At 38.1% G+C, this 18,120-nt stretch overlaps 1 protein-coding gene across 7 annotated transcripts in view; it reads left to right on the plus strand.

Moving 5' to 3' along the window:
* Nucleotides 1-18,120, plus strand: part of POLA1 (DNA polymerase alpha 1, catalytic subunit) — a 298,535-nt gene that overhangs the window by 138,942 nt on the left and 141,473 nt on the right. For 6 of the 7 annotated variants that reach the window (XM_088834553.1, XM_088834552.1, XM_088834555.1 and 3 more), the window contains 2 exons: nt 3,102-3,280; nt 4,958-5,089. In XM_088834553.1, coding sequence (XP_088690679.1) covers nt 3,102-3,280; nt 4,958-5,089 — 311 coding nt within the window. Of the gene's footprint in view, nt 1-3,101; nt 3,281-4,957; nt 5,090-18,120 lie in introns of those variants that run through there. The other variant, XR_016037010.1, reaches the window with a different exon arrangement.

Below are 18,120 nucleotides of genomic sequence, written 5' to 3' on the forward strand. Positions count from 1 at the left end.
GGCATCACCGACTCGATGGACATGAGTTTGAGTGAACTCCGGGAGTTGGTGATGGACAGGGAGGCCTGGTGTGCTGTGATTCATAGGGTCGCAAAGAGTCGGACACGACTGAGCGACTGAACTGACTGACTGACTGGTGCACGTATAGAAACTGTGAGCATAAAGAGTTTGCTTTAATGTCATTTCTGACCATAGTGTTTCATTTTGGAGGGACAGTAATTACAAATGGAGTTCTATGAAGCAGTTCTATTTTGCAGATTTTAAAATTCCTAATCTACCTCTAGGTGGCAGCACTAGACACTTTTTCCCTGTTTCACTCCAGGCTTAGTGATTTATGGTATAAGTAGTAAAACTTTTTCGTTTCCTGAAACTTTGAAATAAGCTGTTTATTGCCAGTTTTGTGCAGATTTGGAAAAATTAACTTCTATGTTGAATAAGTTTGGGGTTTAAACGTGAATTTTAACCTTAAAAAAGGATTCCAGCAGTAATGATCCATATTTTTAACATGACTACTTAATATGTTTTCTTAAAAAGATTTAACTTAGCCCTCTGTGATTTGCCTGTTGAACTTAAAATTGTCCTTCGAAGAAAATCACTTCTTTGTGATATTTTTATTTTATTTGTGACATTTTTATATCCAAGTAACTTGTACAAGGGTTGTTATATACCTAATATTTTAAGGTTATTACAATGTCTTCTCCCTATTTTATATTTAGAAAATATGCCATTTTGACTTATGGCCAAAAATGCTGAGATGAAGTCCCTTTTCTTGAAAAAAATCAGCCTGTGAGTAAATCTGAAGTAATTAGCTGGGCCAGTTGGTTTTGTGATTGCCCTGGGCAGATAAGGGTATTTTGTGGGAGTGGACATTTAAAGTAGACATTTCATAAGGCCTGGTAATTTTTATAACTCTCAGTCACTTGTTGGGCTTTTGTCCATAAGTAGCAGGACAATCCATGTCCAGTTGTGATGTGTTCAGCTGGCAGGCTGCCTCAGGTACACTCAGTGGATATGGCTGGTAGGGAGGCCTGTAAAGAGCTTTCGTTGCTTCCTGGTTGCAGCCCAACCAGTTTTGTCTCTGTGCAAACCCAGCTTTGTTTTGTCCCTTGCTTATTTTTTTCCATACTCTTTGAAGAGTATTGGCCTGGGAAATTGATGGAATAATCATACCATCAGAGAAAAACTGGAGCTTCTTTCTCATAATCCCGAATAAAGCAAGACATGTGAATACAGTTGGATTCACAACTAGAGGTTCAGGGATTTGTAGCAGTTACCCTTCACTGCAGAGAAGAAATGGCACCATTCACAGGCATGGGCATGGTTTCTCTCACTCCATTCCTCTGTCTGTCCTTTAAATGAGAGGATATATTTTCCCCCACACTTCACTAACTTGCTATTTCTCTTAAGCTGTAGATAACTTGTAAGATAAAAATGTATAGTGAGCCTTGGGGTCACGTGGCTAGTGAGCCATGTGATCTATGTTACAGTAATTTATATCACTAATCAAGAACAGGTTTTCAATTTGTTTTGAATGTGTAGTCTTTGTTTTTATTATACGCTATCATGTTGGGAAATACTTTAATTACTACAAAGAGCAGCTATTAACTTGGCTGCAACATGAACGTACGTTTCATGTATTTTTCCAAATGTGTAATTTTGAATATTAAATGATGGATAAATAATCTTCATTCACTATTTTATTTTTTCATTCATGTGGCATTTATTCAGTGCTTTTTACATGATCGGCATCACTGAAAACGATTTGTCCTCTAATGTCTGATTTAAACTTTAAAAGTGCATAGTATACTGCTCCATTTTGCAGGTGAGAAAACCAATACTCAAGAATCTTTTCACTTTTTCTTTTTTAATCACAAAGCTATGCTTTTCTTTCCAACTCTGTCCGCCAGCCAACTCCCCAGTGGGGTTTTTTTTTCCCTTTTCATTCTTTTTTCAGCACCTTTCCACTGCCAGAGTCAACCCTAAGTCTTTTATGATTATGAGATGTCACTTGACAGTTGACCAGCTAGGATTTAGAATCTTGTCACTGAATTCTAAATATATCTGTTAGATTATCTAACTATGCAAGCTGTTGATAGAGATAAAACAGTTTTTAGATATTTTTAGTATTTGAACTTTTATGCTCAGTGACTTTTACATTACTTATTTACTGTTATACTAAAATAAATAGCTTTATTTATATTTCTATCCAGAAAATACCTAGAATTCTTAGGGATTGCTAAGGAATGCTTCCAAGAAAATAAGACATAGAGTGAAATAATTATCTTTAAGTATAAATTCATATAGTAGATTTTGACATATATGCTTTAATCAAGGGTAAGCTAAATTGGTTGGCCTTAAAATCTTTCCTTTTCTCAAATAGCCTGGGGAAACAAGTTAGTGTAAACTATGCATCAGTTGATTTCTTGTGTTGTTTTGATTGAAATATACAAGGTATATTTGGCTTCAGGATTGTCATGGGACATTTTGGCCTATAGAATTTGTAGATCATTGTTTTTGCACATATTTTAAATTTCTGAATTCAGAACAGTAAAACCATGTTGCGTTTTGACAGATGCTGCTACTGAATTTTAACCACTGAATTAGATAGCATCCTCCATGCTGTTAGCTACTGAGCCAAGATGGAATTGACCACTGCATTGAAATCAGGGTTAGAAGTTGTGTCTGCACTGAAGGAGTTGTAATAACAGTGAACTTGTTTTCCTTAATGGGATTTTTATTCTCTGTTTTCAGTTTTAATGGTAATACTTTGATTTTGGAGATTTTAATAGTGCATTTTTGGGGAGATTTTCACTGTAACTTTAAGAAAATAGTAAAACCATCCAATAGCAGTAGTAGTTTCCAAATGCAAATATCCAGTAGCGAGTTTCTGCATTGTTTTGATGCAGTTTGTTTTGTTTATAATTTCCTTAAAAAGAAAAGAAGTCATTTGTCTTGGTGATACATGCCTCTATCTTGAGTTCAAATGGTTGTTTATTTCCTGAATTTGAAACAACTCTTCTGATTTCTTTGTAGTATTTTTAGGAGAAGGGAATTCCAATAATTGTACCTTTCTGAATTTATTTTTTCTTTGACATTAATAGGACTTGACCCCACCCAATTTAGAGTTCATCATTATCATAAAGATGAAGAGAATGAAGCTTTACCTGGTGGCCCAGCACACCTCACGGATGAAGAGAAATACAAGGACTGTGAAAGGTTCAAATGCCCATGCCCTACATGTGGAACCGAGAATATTTATGATAGTGTCTTCGATGGTTCGGTTAGTTGTTTTTGTTTCTTTTGTGAGTGAACTAGTATAAAGTCCTCTTTCAACTGTATGTGTAAAAAGGAAAAAGAAAACATGTTTTTATGTGTTTAAAGAATTTTGGCATCATATGAATTCTGCCTTCACAAATTAACGTTATTTCTGCTTAAAACCTCTTAATAGAGTATACTTGAATATTTGTTTTTGGCTTCCTAGAATGCTTGGCCTTGGTTTTTTAAATGGAATCTCCTAAAAATTTTAAATTATCTTAAAGTATTTTTATGGTAATTCCTTAATTAGTAACCTGTATTTCTCCACTCCCAGCCCAATTTATTAAGACTTAGAGCAATATTTTCCTTTATCTTAAATCAAGTTAATGGGAACTAAGTGTTTTTGGAAAGTTTTTGTTTATCTTTACACATCCCACTTGCCTCCTTTTTGACAAAGTTACTCTGATGATCTTTTCTGCTGTCTTTGCATATCAGGCATTAAAAAAGTCACAAGGAGACATTTCTCTCAAGAAGTACTGCCAAAAAATGTATCATTGACCTTGGATCAGAACTTGAAACTTGGCCAATCTACTTGATTCCACTGCAGTGTTATACATGTACTAGCCATTGGCAAATGAGTAGGCAGCAGAACCATGTAAAACCTTGAAACTGAAAGAAAATACATCCTTTATCTAAATTAAAAGTAATTATTTTAAGTTAATTTGGACAAACAGCAGATGTTTTGCATTTTTTTGAATCAAAACAAAGCAGTCTTTGGAAGCAAGTGCAAGGAAGAGGCAGACACAGATCAGCAATACTTGCTAAATCCTTGAGTTTTGCTTCATTACAGCTGTAAATAAGATAGTTAATTGCATGGAGGCTTGACGACTTGCAGATGGGCTAACTGTGGAAGAGCCGATGTCAAGCTCTAAAATCTCTTCCACCTGGAATTGCTTAGTGTGGCGGGGTAGGGTTATGTACCAGATTGGAGCAGGAAACCAAGATGTTTTAAGTATCAAGAAGGAAAACAAATGCTCCAGATACCCCAACAGTTTTCCTGTATATTACATTTGCTTTGTCTTTGTTTAAAACAAAACAAAACGTTTTCTCCAATTACTAATAATTCATTCTTTCAAATTTGTTCTCCTCCTCTCTCTCCCCTCCCCCAAATACATTTCATTTGTAGGGGACGGGATTACAGAAATTTTAGATTTGCTAAGCTAACGATGTGATCATTTTGTAGTGTAACACTTAATTTTTAGGCTTTATTCTTAAAAATTAAGTTGGCAATACTAAGCAAACTATTGTCATTAATATTCTTGCATTGTCTTCAAGTTTGGAATGAAGAAATACAAATTTAAATTTTTGCTCAGTATCTCTAAGAAAGATGTTTATTTCCAGTAACTTGACTTCACTGGTATTTTCAGAGGGGAGACTACTTTATCCATGGAGTCTGTCATGTATTGAGTGTAAAAAATGTGATTTCAGGGTTTTCCCTTTAGTTTTCTTCTCTATTATCATGGTGACAAGATTGGAAGCTATGTGTGACTGAGGGGATCTTTGAGTGGAAAGTGGTTGAGAAAATAAGGTTAAAAACTTACCAATAAAATGAATTAAGAATGTTGTACATCAGGACAGCATGTAAGTTTTTAAGCACAGAAACCTTTCATAATCTTTTGTTTGTCTGTCTTAACTTCTGTAGGGAACTGATATGGAGCCCAGCTTGTATCGTTGCAGTAATATCAATTGTAAGGCTTCGCCTCTGACCTTTATGGTACAGCTGAGCAACAAATTGATCATGGACATTAGACGTTGCATTAAAAAATACTATGAAGTAAGTATCTACCATGAGTTTCTTACATCTGCAGTTTACTGAGATTTGATACTTGTTTTAAAATGTTTTTTTTTGTATTATTGGTTTTTTTCCGAAACTGTGAAATTTCGAAAAGATGAAGGAAAATGATTTGATTTTTCTGTTGGGGTTTTTCATCTCATTTTGTTTTTAGAAATGAAGCTTTTGCTTTTAAGAAAAAATGAGAATATAATCAGGAAGAAGTTTAGTTTCTTGCTACCTAAATAAAATGAAGTTAGATGGTCACTCAGATCTTTGGGCTGAGGAGGAAGAGTCAATATTAACCTTTCTTTGGCAACTAGAACTGTAACATCACGTATGATGATTTTTAATAAACTGCCAGCTAGCTAACACTTTGTGCTTATGTGGTAATCTAAACCATTTCATAGCTTAATTTTCCAAGGAAATCAGAATAAACATCTTTTAAATTTAAATGCAGTTTGTCATTTTAAAAGAGCATGTCTAATTTTTATAAACATATAGTAAAAATTCCAAAAGAGTGAGTGAGCTGTCTGCATTATAAAGAAGCCTTCTTTCAAAGTTTTGGTTTTGTTTTTAACACATTTCATATGAATGAATTTTTTCTCTTAAAAAGTTAAAAATTTTAAAAAAACCCCACATTTCCTATTTGATTTTTCTTAGTGTTTCATTATGTCACTTGTCATCTAAAACATTTTCTATTACTTTGAAAGCTCACTGTAACTTATATAAAGAGGCTACACTGGCAGGGCATTTCCAAAAAATGCTCAGGTTCTATTAGGTAAGACTCTTGACTTTGATCAGTATCATTTTGACTTTGATCAGTATCATTTTATAATTTCTACTATATGTTACTTAACATACAACATAGCATTTTCTTCTTTAAAATCTAACTCATTAAATGAAAATCAAGTATTAGATCATTAGGATGAAGAGTGAAAACACAGAGTTCTAGTACTGTGACTTTTGGAGTAGAATAATTTATATTTGTCAAGGAAAAAAACCCAAGTAGGATTGTCTGAAGATATTTTTAAAATAGTAATTATAGCTACATTTTGGGAAGTCTGAAATATTTTAGTGAATAATCCTGTGCTGCACTTAATGAACATTTGGATGGGAATAAAGGTTATCTTTGTGTTCACATTCTGCAGTAGATGAAATGTTCAGCACGTGAAATGTTAGGCCTTTATTTAGCATAAAGAGCCCAAATCAAAACTATTCAGCTCATTTACAGACCTCATTGGGCAGAGCATGATTCTTGACTCTTGGGAAGAATTCTGAGTTTTCTCTCTGTGTTTAGTCTATCAGATTCTTCACCATGGAAATGTTAATACTAGGAGAAGCTCATCTATCTCCTTCTCTAAGAACAGGCAATCTGTTTTGACTAAGTTAGGAATAGGCAGAAAAATGATCTTTTGAATAGTTAGAAATAACCCTAACTGAAAGATTGATTTCTAATTGTGTGTGTGTTGTGGTGGTAGTGGTTATATGAGTATTGTTCAAGCTAAATAATCTAGCTTTAGGCATCCAGACATTTAACCCAAGGTTTCTACAGCATTTAATTGTCTTGTCTATCTCACTAACAGTTACAGTTTTCCTGTTGTTAACTGCCTACTTGATTGACTTTCCTAAGAAATTTCAAATTAAAATACCCAAATGTCATTCCTACAGTTGAAGAATGATATGACTGTCCTCAAAATTAGGAACCTGTTTCTCTATTTATTGACATTAGACGTATGTGATTGTCTGGGAGAGAAAGAAATCCATTATTCATTCTTTTCCTGACCCCATGATGAACAAATGTTTCAGATATTCTCAAAATCAGAGCTTTTATATGTTATCCTTTATCGTTATACTTTATCAGTAGAGTGTTGTCTGTCTTCCTGACCCCAGACTTAAATGAACTTTGCCAGTAGAGGGATATGGTGTTTCTTTAGTTAACGTGCATCTAAATGATACTGGTTACAGTTAGTTCAGTGTGATACGTGGTAACAATGGTAGTCCTGCTGGAGGTCAATAGACCAAGTGCACTGGAGATAAAAGTGTTGGTAGTAAGTACTAAGATTAAGTGTCTGTTCTCTGAAGCTAATGACCAAAAAGTTTCCTCCTATTTTGCAAGTTAAAAAATGCTCCCCATTGGACATAAAATTATGTCCAGTGAGAGCAAGAGCCTCCATGTTTTTTTTATCTTAGTTTTAGAATCACTGCAGGTGAAGAAGAACATGCATTGAGAAAGGAGTCATCTCCTTAAGGAAGGAGATTTAGTAAGACAGTGGAGAAGTAAGGTACTTGACCAGACACTATAGCCTGCCAAGGAACATAGTTCTAGATCACTGAGAAATCTGGTTGTCAAGGACAAAGGGGCCAAAGTTTAGGGTAACAGTATACTTCTTAATCACTCTTCAAAAAATATGCCACATATTCTGTTATTTTCTGTTATGAATAAATAGTGCTGAATGAATAAATGTGATGGAACATTAAAAGTTTTATATATCTGAGAATCAGTCTACATCATAATATTTTAATGTTGGCTCCTCTAATAAGTGGGGAAATGCTTTTTCCTCTCACCATATAGCAGTGATTGTGTCCTTCAGATTCTTGTTTCTTAGAATATTTAAATTTCTGTTTACATAAAAATACAAGACGCACCAAGCAAGGATATTTTAAGTAATTTATGAATTTCTTTAGGAGGAAAATACCTCTAATGCTTTATCTCAAGATTTGATGAAGCACTGGAAGACTTGGAGGCAGCACCGAAAGCTCTAATTCAAAGTTGATTTCATGCCCTGGTCCTAATTGGTTCCTCCGTACAAAGTTAAAATTGAATGATATTTTTTTTGAAAAATCATAAAAAGCCAGTTTAAAGACTATATCTCTAAGCTTTTAAGGATGTTTTTGAAAGACTCAATTTTACAGTGAAAAATTGATATGTGTTCCCCCTCCCCTTAAATTCTACTTTAGAAGAGCAAATAGACACACACACACACACACACACACACACACACACACACAAGGGGAGAGAAACACTAGCTAATCTAAATTGGGAAATGAAGAGGGCTTTTTTTAAGCATGAAAATTTCATCATCTTGTCAGCTGGCAGAATGCCTGCTGTGTGGATTCACAAAGGCTAAGAATTACACTTTCATGAAATTTTCCTCACTAACTGCCCTGGTTAATTTGAAAGATAACCCACTGTTCTAATTCATTCCTCAATTGAGCGGTGCAGGTTTTATCTTTGATCTGACAAAGCATTTGTGTTAATCGTTTTGGCCCTCCACTAGACACTCTTGGGATTGTGCTTTTACAATAAATGTGTCTGTGATAGCTCTTTAGTCTATTATACTTACAATAGATCCATAGAACTGGTAATTAATTCTCCACTGCTTTGGAAATGGGAAGAATAGGTGTAGCTCTGTCAAGTGCTGCTGGGAAGTTTGTTTAGCTGGTTCATTTTTGAAGTGTTCCCCTCAGCCATCCATGAAGCAGCCACAGAAGAGTCTGAGATTGAGATGCTGCCGACCCTGAAGACTTGCTGATAAATGGGAAATCTGACCCCTCTTGGTACCTGGGAGGGGGTAGTGGGTCATTTACTTTCATCTCAAGTACTATTAGTTATAATGTACATTAAACCCTCATTTTAATACTTAAAGAGCCTTTAGTTGCTAAAGGTGGATAGTCAACTAAAATATGCTTCTCAATTCCCGTTGATGGCTTATGCAGGTTTTAGAGTGTACCAGTTGGGTGAAATGTATTCCTCACCAGTCTTGTAGTGTTGCCAGCCACTTGTAAAGGAGCATTACTTAGGGCATTTCACTATGGTTTTTAAACAGCAGTGTTGCTGGCCCTCAATCAAGAAAAATTAAGTGAATAGCTAGTCAGTGGTATGCATATGATAACATTCATTAGTTGCTAGGACCATAAATTGGTGGTTGAATTCCTTAGGAATTTGCTGTTGGTTTTACAGTCTCAGCATTTTCCTGACATAAGCTTGCTGAGGACAGGACCTGTACTCTTCTCTGATGAGACCATCTGTGATCTCTGTTCTAGCCCTTTGCTCCTGGTAGTGTATGCATTTTAATGTTTAGCAATATACTTGTTTTTTCTTTAAATTTCTTTTTTTGCACTGTTGTCATATTGGCAGAGGGTTTATTAGTGGTTCACAAGATTCTCAGGCTCACATACGACTCCATAGTATTTTAATATGAAAGCATTGATAAAGTCCTTTGTTACCCTGTCTTCTCTATTTTATGTCACTGATTACTGTTGATTTCAATATATGCCTGTCTCCAAGTTTATAGCCTTAATTTGTTGTCTCCCCAAAGCAAATATCAGGCAAAGAGGCATTGACCAGAAGTATTTTTATCATGATGCAGAATCACATTGTGTAGAAACATACTTTTATTGTCCTGATACGAGTCTCACTCTTACTATACAAGGTAGCAGAGAGTGGCTGCTGCCTAGCCATTCTTCCTCTCACATTCCTGCTCTCTTCCTGTATTTTTCCCATTTCCTTCTTAGTGTATTAATTGTGGTATAAGTCACATAGAAAAAATCTCTTTTGGACCCACTTTTATGAGGAATTCCAAAAGTAACATCCAGTGTCACTTGCCTTGTGAGGCAGACTTTCTTAGGCTGACGTGTGTGAGCTTCTGGTAGAGAAAGGAGCATTTGACCAGGGGTGCTGAGCCTCAGTGTGGTGGCAGGCAAGTGGGATGTTTTGTGTATGAAGAATCCATGGTAATTTTGGTAATTAATAAAATTAATTATAAATAAAAGTTTTGTTAATTTATCATGTTTGCAAAAAAAATGGTGAATTTTGTAATGGATATGTATTCCTCAAAAACAAAACTAATAACAGCCACCAAACATAATGTTGTTAAACCAGAAGTTGAATTGGAGCTACCTTTTATTAAAAGTGCAGGAAGGAGGGTAAAATATTGGTTGAAGTATTTGCTGCACCACAATACACATCCACTTGGGATCATACATAGGCAACAGAATTCATGGTGTCCAACAGTGCTTGAAGGAGGACCGTTTCTTTAGGAATATACAGAGCTCAATTAGTACATAAATCTGGTAATAAGAGATGAAGCAGCCTCCCACCACATCGCCACGCTCACTCTACCCCCACCTGTGTAATTTACTAGCAGGGCCGCTCTTATTTCCATTGCCTTTTGCTTTTCAAGTATAGCAATACATCATGACAGCTATATTGTGCGAGTGAATCTGAGGGTTTTAGAGCCATGCAATGATGTTCAGCAACTTCTGTTCCGCTGCAAATATTTGGTGTTCAATAACCCTCAAAATTTCTCATTTCTTACCTGTGGTGATGTGGGCTGATAGATTTTAGGCTGTAAGTTGCAATATGCAGTAGTCTCACAGGTGTGTTAGTTCAAATAGTTTAAACTCTAAGCACCAGTGGAATTATTGTTTATTTTCTTGCCTCTGCATTTATATTTAGAACACTTTAAAAGAACAAATTGAGTTTCTTTTTTGTAAAACCTCTTAACAGCATAATTATAAGTGGTACAAAAGGCATGCAAAGAGGCAATAGATATCCATGCCACCCATTCAACATCCCAGGCAATGCAATCCATGCTGCCCAGTGGTACTTAAAGAAGGATTGTTCCTTTAGGGAGCCATAGAAGTCATCTTAAATCTTATTAAGACAAAATAAAAGAATTAATATTTCTTTTTGCTCCACATCATTTAATAGGGAAGCTTAGCATAAATGAACACCGTGGACACCAATTTCATTTTTTAAATGCAGTATTCTAATACTGAAGCCCATTGGTGGAGGTTTGGTGTGTTTTTATTAGTGAATGGCTGTTTTTTCTTAAGTATGAATATTAAGCAAGCTGGTCTTGAATCAGGTACAACATTTTGCTGTGACAGCATGCTGTGTTCTCACAGAAAAATTAAGAAACATGGGATTTGGTGATGGTTGGAAGTAGAATCTCATTATAAGTAAATTTATTACTGTACAAATCGAAGGGAATAACAGGTTAAATCTAGAGCTCTAAAACGTGCCAGCTACATGTTCTAAGCCAACAGAGGAACATGGTATGACTATTAGTTGTTGTAAAGGAGTTGCAGTAAGCAACTTGGATCAGGTACAACCTTATATGCCACCTGACTTTTAACCTTCATAGAATAACCAATGTTTGTTTGTACTCTGAATATTTACCACAGCACCTTGTTATCTTTTATTTTGTTTAATCTTAATCTATGGCATGGACCCTATTTGGGGAGGTATAGAACTAGAGCATGATCTTGAGAAACTAGCAGGGGAATCCACACCAAATTCTCATGTGCCCTGACCACAGGGAAAGCAGACCTCAGATCTTTTTGCAGCATCTGAGCTCCTGCCCGTGGCTGTCCATGTCCTTCCCTGCATATGCATATTTTCCCTCTAGAGCCTTTTGTCAGAGGTGGGGGCAGTCATAGCCAAGGCCCTTGCCAGTTCTTTCCTCACGTTCAGAAAGCTCAGCGCTGGCTTATATCAGCCTCCAGAGCAGCTCCTCCTAGTCTTGCGATAGACTGTGAGGTTTTGTACTCAAACACTTGGTCAGAGTTCGTTTCTAGTCGCCTAGCACTTCAGGACCTTCTCCAAGCCAGCATTTCATAGCCTGTGAGACAACGATAGTAATAGTACCTGGCCTGTCAGGTCTTAAGAAGGACTACATGGGATGATGCATTTCAAGTGCTTAGAGAGTGATCGCTGTTAACGCTCCTTATTCTCTTCTGAGGTAACAGTTGCTCTGTGTGCTCAGCCCTGCACACCCAAGATTCAGCCCTGGGCTGGGGTTTCGCTGCTAGATTTGAGGCTTGTCTGGAAGCTTCCATCGTCTCACTGCTTGCTCTTCCCTCCAGTCAGAACTGCACGACACCGCACGGTTCTGTCTTTCCCCCTGGCCATCCCTCCATTTTGACAACACGGGAATTTCCTTTTCAATGTTGGTGAATGTGGTCTGAAAGTCAGCCTGATAAAGGGGAGCTTGAGGAAGCAGCTAAAAGCAAGGAAAGGACACTAGGCTCTAAGTCCTCCAGGGCCCAGCACCCAGGATTGTGCCTAACCTGGTTGGTGCTCAGTAAAAGGTTGTTGAATTCTGAGAGGCTGGTGCTATCAAGTGACTTCCTGGGTCACAGACAGCAGCACCAGGACCAGCACCTTGGAGACTCCTGCCCAGAATTCTGCTCCGCACACACGCTAAAACAGCCGTTGATGAATAGCGAGTTGCACGCCATACTCATTGCCGTCCCTCATGGTAGAACGCTGCCAGGGTCTGGGCCGTGAGCCTTCCAAGCCTGGCCAGGCCACAGAGTCAGTGGGGACATGTGTCCGGAAAGCCAGTGACAGCCGCCCAGCCAAGCACCAACGCAGCCACTGAAGCAGCTTCGGCGGCTTTTGAAATGGTTGGCCTCATCTGAAGGGAAAATTGGAGGTTTTTTGAAATGCTCGGGTAATGCCAAAGGAGTTGTCAAATATCTGCAAACAGGTGGGTTAAAAACAGAAAACTGCTTGTGCCCCAACAGTAGAATCCCTTTTTCAGTTTGATTTCTCTAACTTGGAGTCTTTAGGAAAAATTCAACTTAAGGTCTAAACCCCGTCATAGAGAGCTACTGTCTTGTAGTAGCGTAAGAAACTGAACCAGAACAGATTCCATTTAACCTTTCAAAAGTGAGATTCTCACACCATTGACCTTCTTGGCTTCAAGGAGCAAAACAGAGCTCTCGTTCTCTGTTGCACACTGAAACGAGAGAGGGCACCTTGGGCAGTGTCTCGTCTCTCATACTTGCCTTCCCTAGAAAGTGTACATTATGATTCACAGGTGGAAGTTGGTTCTTTGCAGATATGAATTTGCAGATCATTCTGTCTAGCTTAGTCTTGTGTTCAATGGAATAACTATATTTCTGTTTGAGAGGAACTTAGTTCAGCTCCCTTTCCACGGTACTATAGAAAAAGCCTGGATTCCAAAGAAGAACACTGTTAATAAGAATTAGAGCACCAATATTTTCTAATTGGTGGGTGTTGGTTTGTTTTGGGCTTGGTGTACCTTAGAAGTGGCTTTACCATTTGCTCCAGCACCTATGATATGTTGGTCTTAGCTGGATTTGGAGAAGCAGTGTTTAACTTTCTGTCCTGGTTCAAAACTCATTTGACCTGTCGTACTTCCTCAAAAATACTTTCAGTTTCTACTGTGCTCCACCATATGATAACTCTTTCTGTTAGAGTTTTGTGAAGTACGTTATTCAGCTTCTTTGCTTAAAGATCCCCAGCCTCATTCAGGTTGCACAGGGTCAGGCAGGATTCTTGGCTGTTGGAGAAGCTCTTAGCATTGCTGGGAACTTAGATGCTGCCTTTCAGTCTCTGCTGCTAAGTCACTTCAGTCGTGTCCAACTCTGTGCGACCCCATAGACGGCAGCCCACCAGGCTCTGCCGTCCCTGGGATTCTCCAGGCAAGAACACTGGAATGGGTTGCCATTTCCTTCTCCAATGCATGAAAGTGAAAAGTGACAGTGAAGTCGCTCAGTCGTGTCTGATTCTTCGCGACCCCACGGACTGCAGCCTACCAGGCTCCTCCGTCCATGAGATTTTCCAGGCAAGAGTACTGGAGTGGGGTGCCATTGCCTTCTCCGTTTCATTCTCGATCCACCACCAAAGAATGTTTAAGAACTGTGTCAGGAAGATCCCAAGCTATCCAGAAACCATATGGATGAAGTCACAGGTAATCTTTTGAGGATCATTTTTTTCTACTATAGCATTTCATCTAGTGTCAAGAAAGTCCTGCTTTAATTTTTACAGTACAGTGGCTTCTCATGCTGATGAGTGTTTACAATGTTACAGCACAGTCATTTGCAAAGCTTTCATTCTGTGGGACCCTGCACACTCTTAAGTGACTGAGAATGGCAAAGAGTTTTTGCTTATGTGGGTTATATGTATTCCTGTTTACTAAATTATAAAATGAAACATACAAAGTATTAACTCATTTTTTTGACAATAAGCATATTATATAACAGAAAGTTTTAATGAAAAATAAATTACAAAGCAAAGCAATTTTGTAACAACAGTGGCATTGTTACAAACTTTTGCAAATCTCTTTGATGGCCAGCTAGAGTCTCCTATCTGCCTATGCATCCAATCTACTGTGATATGTTGTAGTGCTGTTTTGGTGGAAGTATATGAAGAAAATTTGGCTTTGCATAGGTATGTAGTTGGAAAAGATGGTATTTTAATAGCCTTTCCCTTTAATAGTGGGTGTTCTTTTTTGTCACTACACCAAACCTTGTAGCATGGTAGTTTCTTAAAGGTTATTTCAAATGTGGAATCTGAAACCACATCAGTAAGCCTTTTTTACCCTTATACATTAATGTCCAGTATCTTAGTTTATGGTATATAACATTATATTTTTGTTTTCCAAGTATTTGACAGTGAGTGTATATATTTTTCAGGGGCTGGTGTTGGTTATATTTTGAAATGTATATACAGTACAGTTCACTCTCTGGTGTACAGTTCTGTGAATGCTGACAAATGCGTAAGGGTCAGGTCATGTTATTGTTACCCCAGTCTAGATACAGAACACATTCGTCACCCAGTTCCCTTGGGCTCCTTCTTTGAGTTGCACTTTAAAAATAATTTCATTCGAATGACTAGTTTCATATACCACTTTAAAAATATATATTTCTTTATGTTTGGTTGTGCTGGGTCTTCCTTGCTGAGGGCTTTTCTCTGGTTGCAGTGAGCAGGGGCTCCTATCTAGTTGTGGTGCACAGACCTGTTGCGGTGGCTTCTCGTTGCGGAGCACACCGTCTCTAGGGTGTGCAGGTTTCAGTAGTTGCAGCTCCCAGGCTCTAGAACACAGGCTCAGTAGACGTGATACACAGGCTTAGTTGCTCTGTGGCATGTGGAATCTTCCCAGATGAGGGTTTGAACCTGTTTCTCCTGCATTGGCAGCTGGATTCTTTACTACTGAGCCACCAGGGAAGCCCTGTACCACATTTGCTTATGAAGTATCATATTTTCCATCCATGGCATTATCTGGAACCCATCCCCAACCTTTGTACTGAATATGCTGCCATTCCCAGAGATGTGCGGAATGAAGCTTTGTAATGTGTTTTTTTGCCTAGCTTGGAGAGGGTAAGTACTTGATCTGTGAATATAAAATGAAATTCTAAGGACAACTCCACCACAAGCAACTCTGGGCAAAAATTCTAACATATCCATTGGAACTTCATCACAAGAGAAATTTTAGCTCTGAGGATTTGAGAAAGAAAATTAAGTTATATCTTCAACTCATTACTTTCATTCAATGGGTCATGAAAACGTGAGCAGTTAAGTCCAGCACTCAAGGAGTTGTTAACAGCACCATTTTTCATTACCACTAGCAACACATGAGAGTTCCAGTTTCTGGGCATCCTCATCTCCACAGGCAGTTGTTGGTATTTTTAATTTTAGGCATTCTAATAGATGTGGGTTGTATCTCATCATGGTTTTCATTTACATTTTCCTCACGGTTAGTGTATTTTTATTTGCCATCCTTATATCTTGTTTGGGGCTTCCCATGTGGTGCAGTAGTAAAGAATCCACCTGCCAGTGCAATAGACGCAAGAGATGTGGGTTCAGTCCCTTGCTCCGAAAGATCCCTTGGAGGAGGAAGTGGCAACCCACTCCAAAGTTCTTGCCTAGAAAATTCCATGGACGGAGAAGCCTGGTGGGCTACAGTCCATGGGTCTCAGAGTTGGACATGACTGAGCATGCATGCACCATGCATATCATGTTTGGTGACGTGTCCAAATTTTTCCCCATTTTAAAATTTAGATTTTTTTTTTACTATTGAGTTTTGAGTTCTTTATATATTCTAGATACAGGTCCTTTGTTGGATATGTGATTTGCAGATATTTTCTCTCATTCTGTAGCTTGAAATGGTGTGTCTCACAGAAAAAAATTAAAATTTTTTTTCTTTTGTATATAATGCTCTTGGTCTCATGCCTGAGAATTAAAATTTTACATCTAGATCTATGATCCATCTTCAGTTAATTTTTGGATAAAATATGAGACTTAGATTGAAGTTCATTTTTGTGGAGGGAGGGTCTATGTAAATCCAATTGTCCTAGCACCACTTACTGAAAAGAGTGTTCTTCCACTTTAGAATTGCTTCTGCACCCTTGTCAAAAACCATTTGAGCGTACTTGTGTGGATCTGTATAGTAAGTTGTATGTAGTGTGGTACCTGCATTGTTGTTTTTTAAAACATATTTTAGCTATTCTGGTTCTTTTGCTTTTCCATATAAATTTGAGTCAACTTGTCTTTATCAACAAAAAATCTTGCTGGAATTTTTCTTGGAATTGTATTAAATTTCTTATTTTGATGACAATTGGTATCTTTATTATGTTGAGTCTTCCAATCCGTGAACATGGTATGCTGCTGCTGCTGCTAAGTCACTTCAGTCATGTCCGACTCTGTGTGACCCCATAGACGGCAGCCCACCAGGCTCCGCCGTTTCTGGAATTCTCCAGGCAAGAACACTGGAGTGGGTTGCCATTTCCTTCTCCAGTGTGTAAAAGTGAAGTCGCTCAGTCGTGTCCGACCCTTAGTAACCCCACGGACTGCAGCCTACCAGGCTCCTCCATCCATGGGATTTTCCAGCTAAGAGTACTGGAGTGGCTTGCTATGTCTCTTCATTTATTTTGGTCTCTTTGTTTTCATGAGCATTTTGTAGTTTTCAGCATACAAGTCCTATATGTGTTTTTTAGATTTATACCTAAAGGAGTTCATTTTTTAAAAAAGATTTTGGTTTCCAATTCTACTCCCTAGTATATAGAATTAAGTCAACTGAAAATTTTTCAGTTGTGTCCGACTTTTAACAGCCTCATGGAGTATAACCTGCCAGGCTCTTCTGTCCATGGGATTTCCCAGGAAAGAATACCCAAGTGGGTTGCCATTCCCTTCCCCAGGGGATCTTTTCAACCCAGGGATAGAACACAGGTCTCCTGCATTGCAGGTTAATTCTTTACCACCTGAGCCACCAGGGAAGCCCAGTAGTATTACAGCTATATAAATTTGTTTGACATTAATTCAGAGAATTACAGGCGAGTCAGTTGGTTTTCAACAGAACACTGAAGACCCATGGAACGTAAAAAATAACCTAGATAAATACATAGTTGGTCATACTCTTGCTCAGTTGTGTCCGGCTCTTTGCGACCCCATGGACTATAGCCCACCAGACTCTTCTGTACTTGATTGGGTTGCCATTTGCTACTCGAGGGGATCTTTCCGACCCAGGGATCAAAGCCATGTCTCCTGCATCTCTTGCATTAGCAGGCAGATTCTTTACCACTGCACCACCTGGAAAGATCACAATAGTTGATTTTTCAGCCTTTAAAATTTATTTTAGAAGTCTATATTTATTGGCCAAAATATTTGGCCACATAATAGTGTTGAGTTTTTCAAAACCATCAGCTTATGTAGTGTAGTGTCACAAATGTAAAAGTTTTGTACATGTGTATTCTTAAATGTCTAGAAGGATGTTACAGTGAAGTTCAGTTGCTCAGTCATGTCCGACTCTTTGCGACCCCATGAATCGCAGCACGTCAGGCCTTCCTGTCCATCACCAACTCCCGGAGTTCACCCAAACTCATGTCTATCGAGTTGGTGATGCCATCCAGCCATTTCATCCTCTGTTGTCCCCTTCTCCTCCTGCTCCCAATCCCTCCCAGCATCAGGATCTTTTCCAATGAGTCAATTCTTCGCATGAGGTGGCCAAAGTATTGGAGTTTCAGCTTTAGCATCAGTCCTTCCAATGAACACCCAGGACTGATCTCCTTTAGAATGGACTGGTTGGATCTCCTTGCAGTCCAAGGGACTCTCAAGAGTCTTCTCCAGCACCACAGTTCAAAAGCATCAATTCTTTGGTGCTCAGCCTTCTTCACAGTCCAACTCTCACATCCATACATGACCACTGGAAAAACCATAGCCTTATCTAGACGGACCTTTGTTGGCAGAGTAATGTCTCTGCTTTTTAATATGCTATCTA

This window comes from Moschus berezovskii, chromosome Y (assembly GCF_049115385.1).
Source record: "Moschus berezovskii isolate FMDL1 chromosome Y, NW_MosBer_1.0, whole genome shotgun sequence".
Lineage (NCBI taxonomy): Eukaryota > Metazoa > Chordata > Mammalia > Artiodactyla > Moschidae > Moschus > Moschus berezovskii.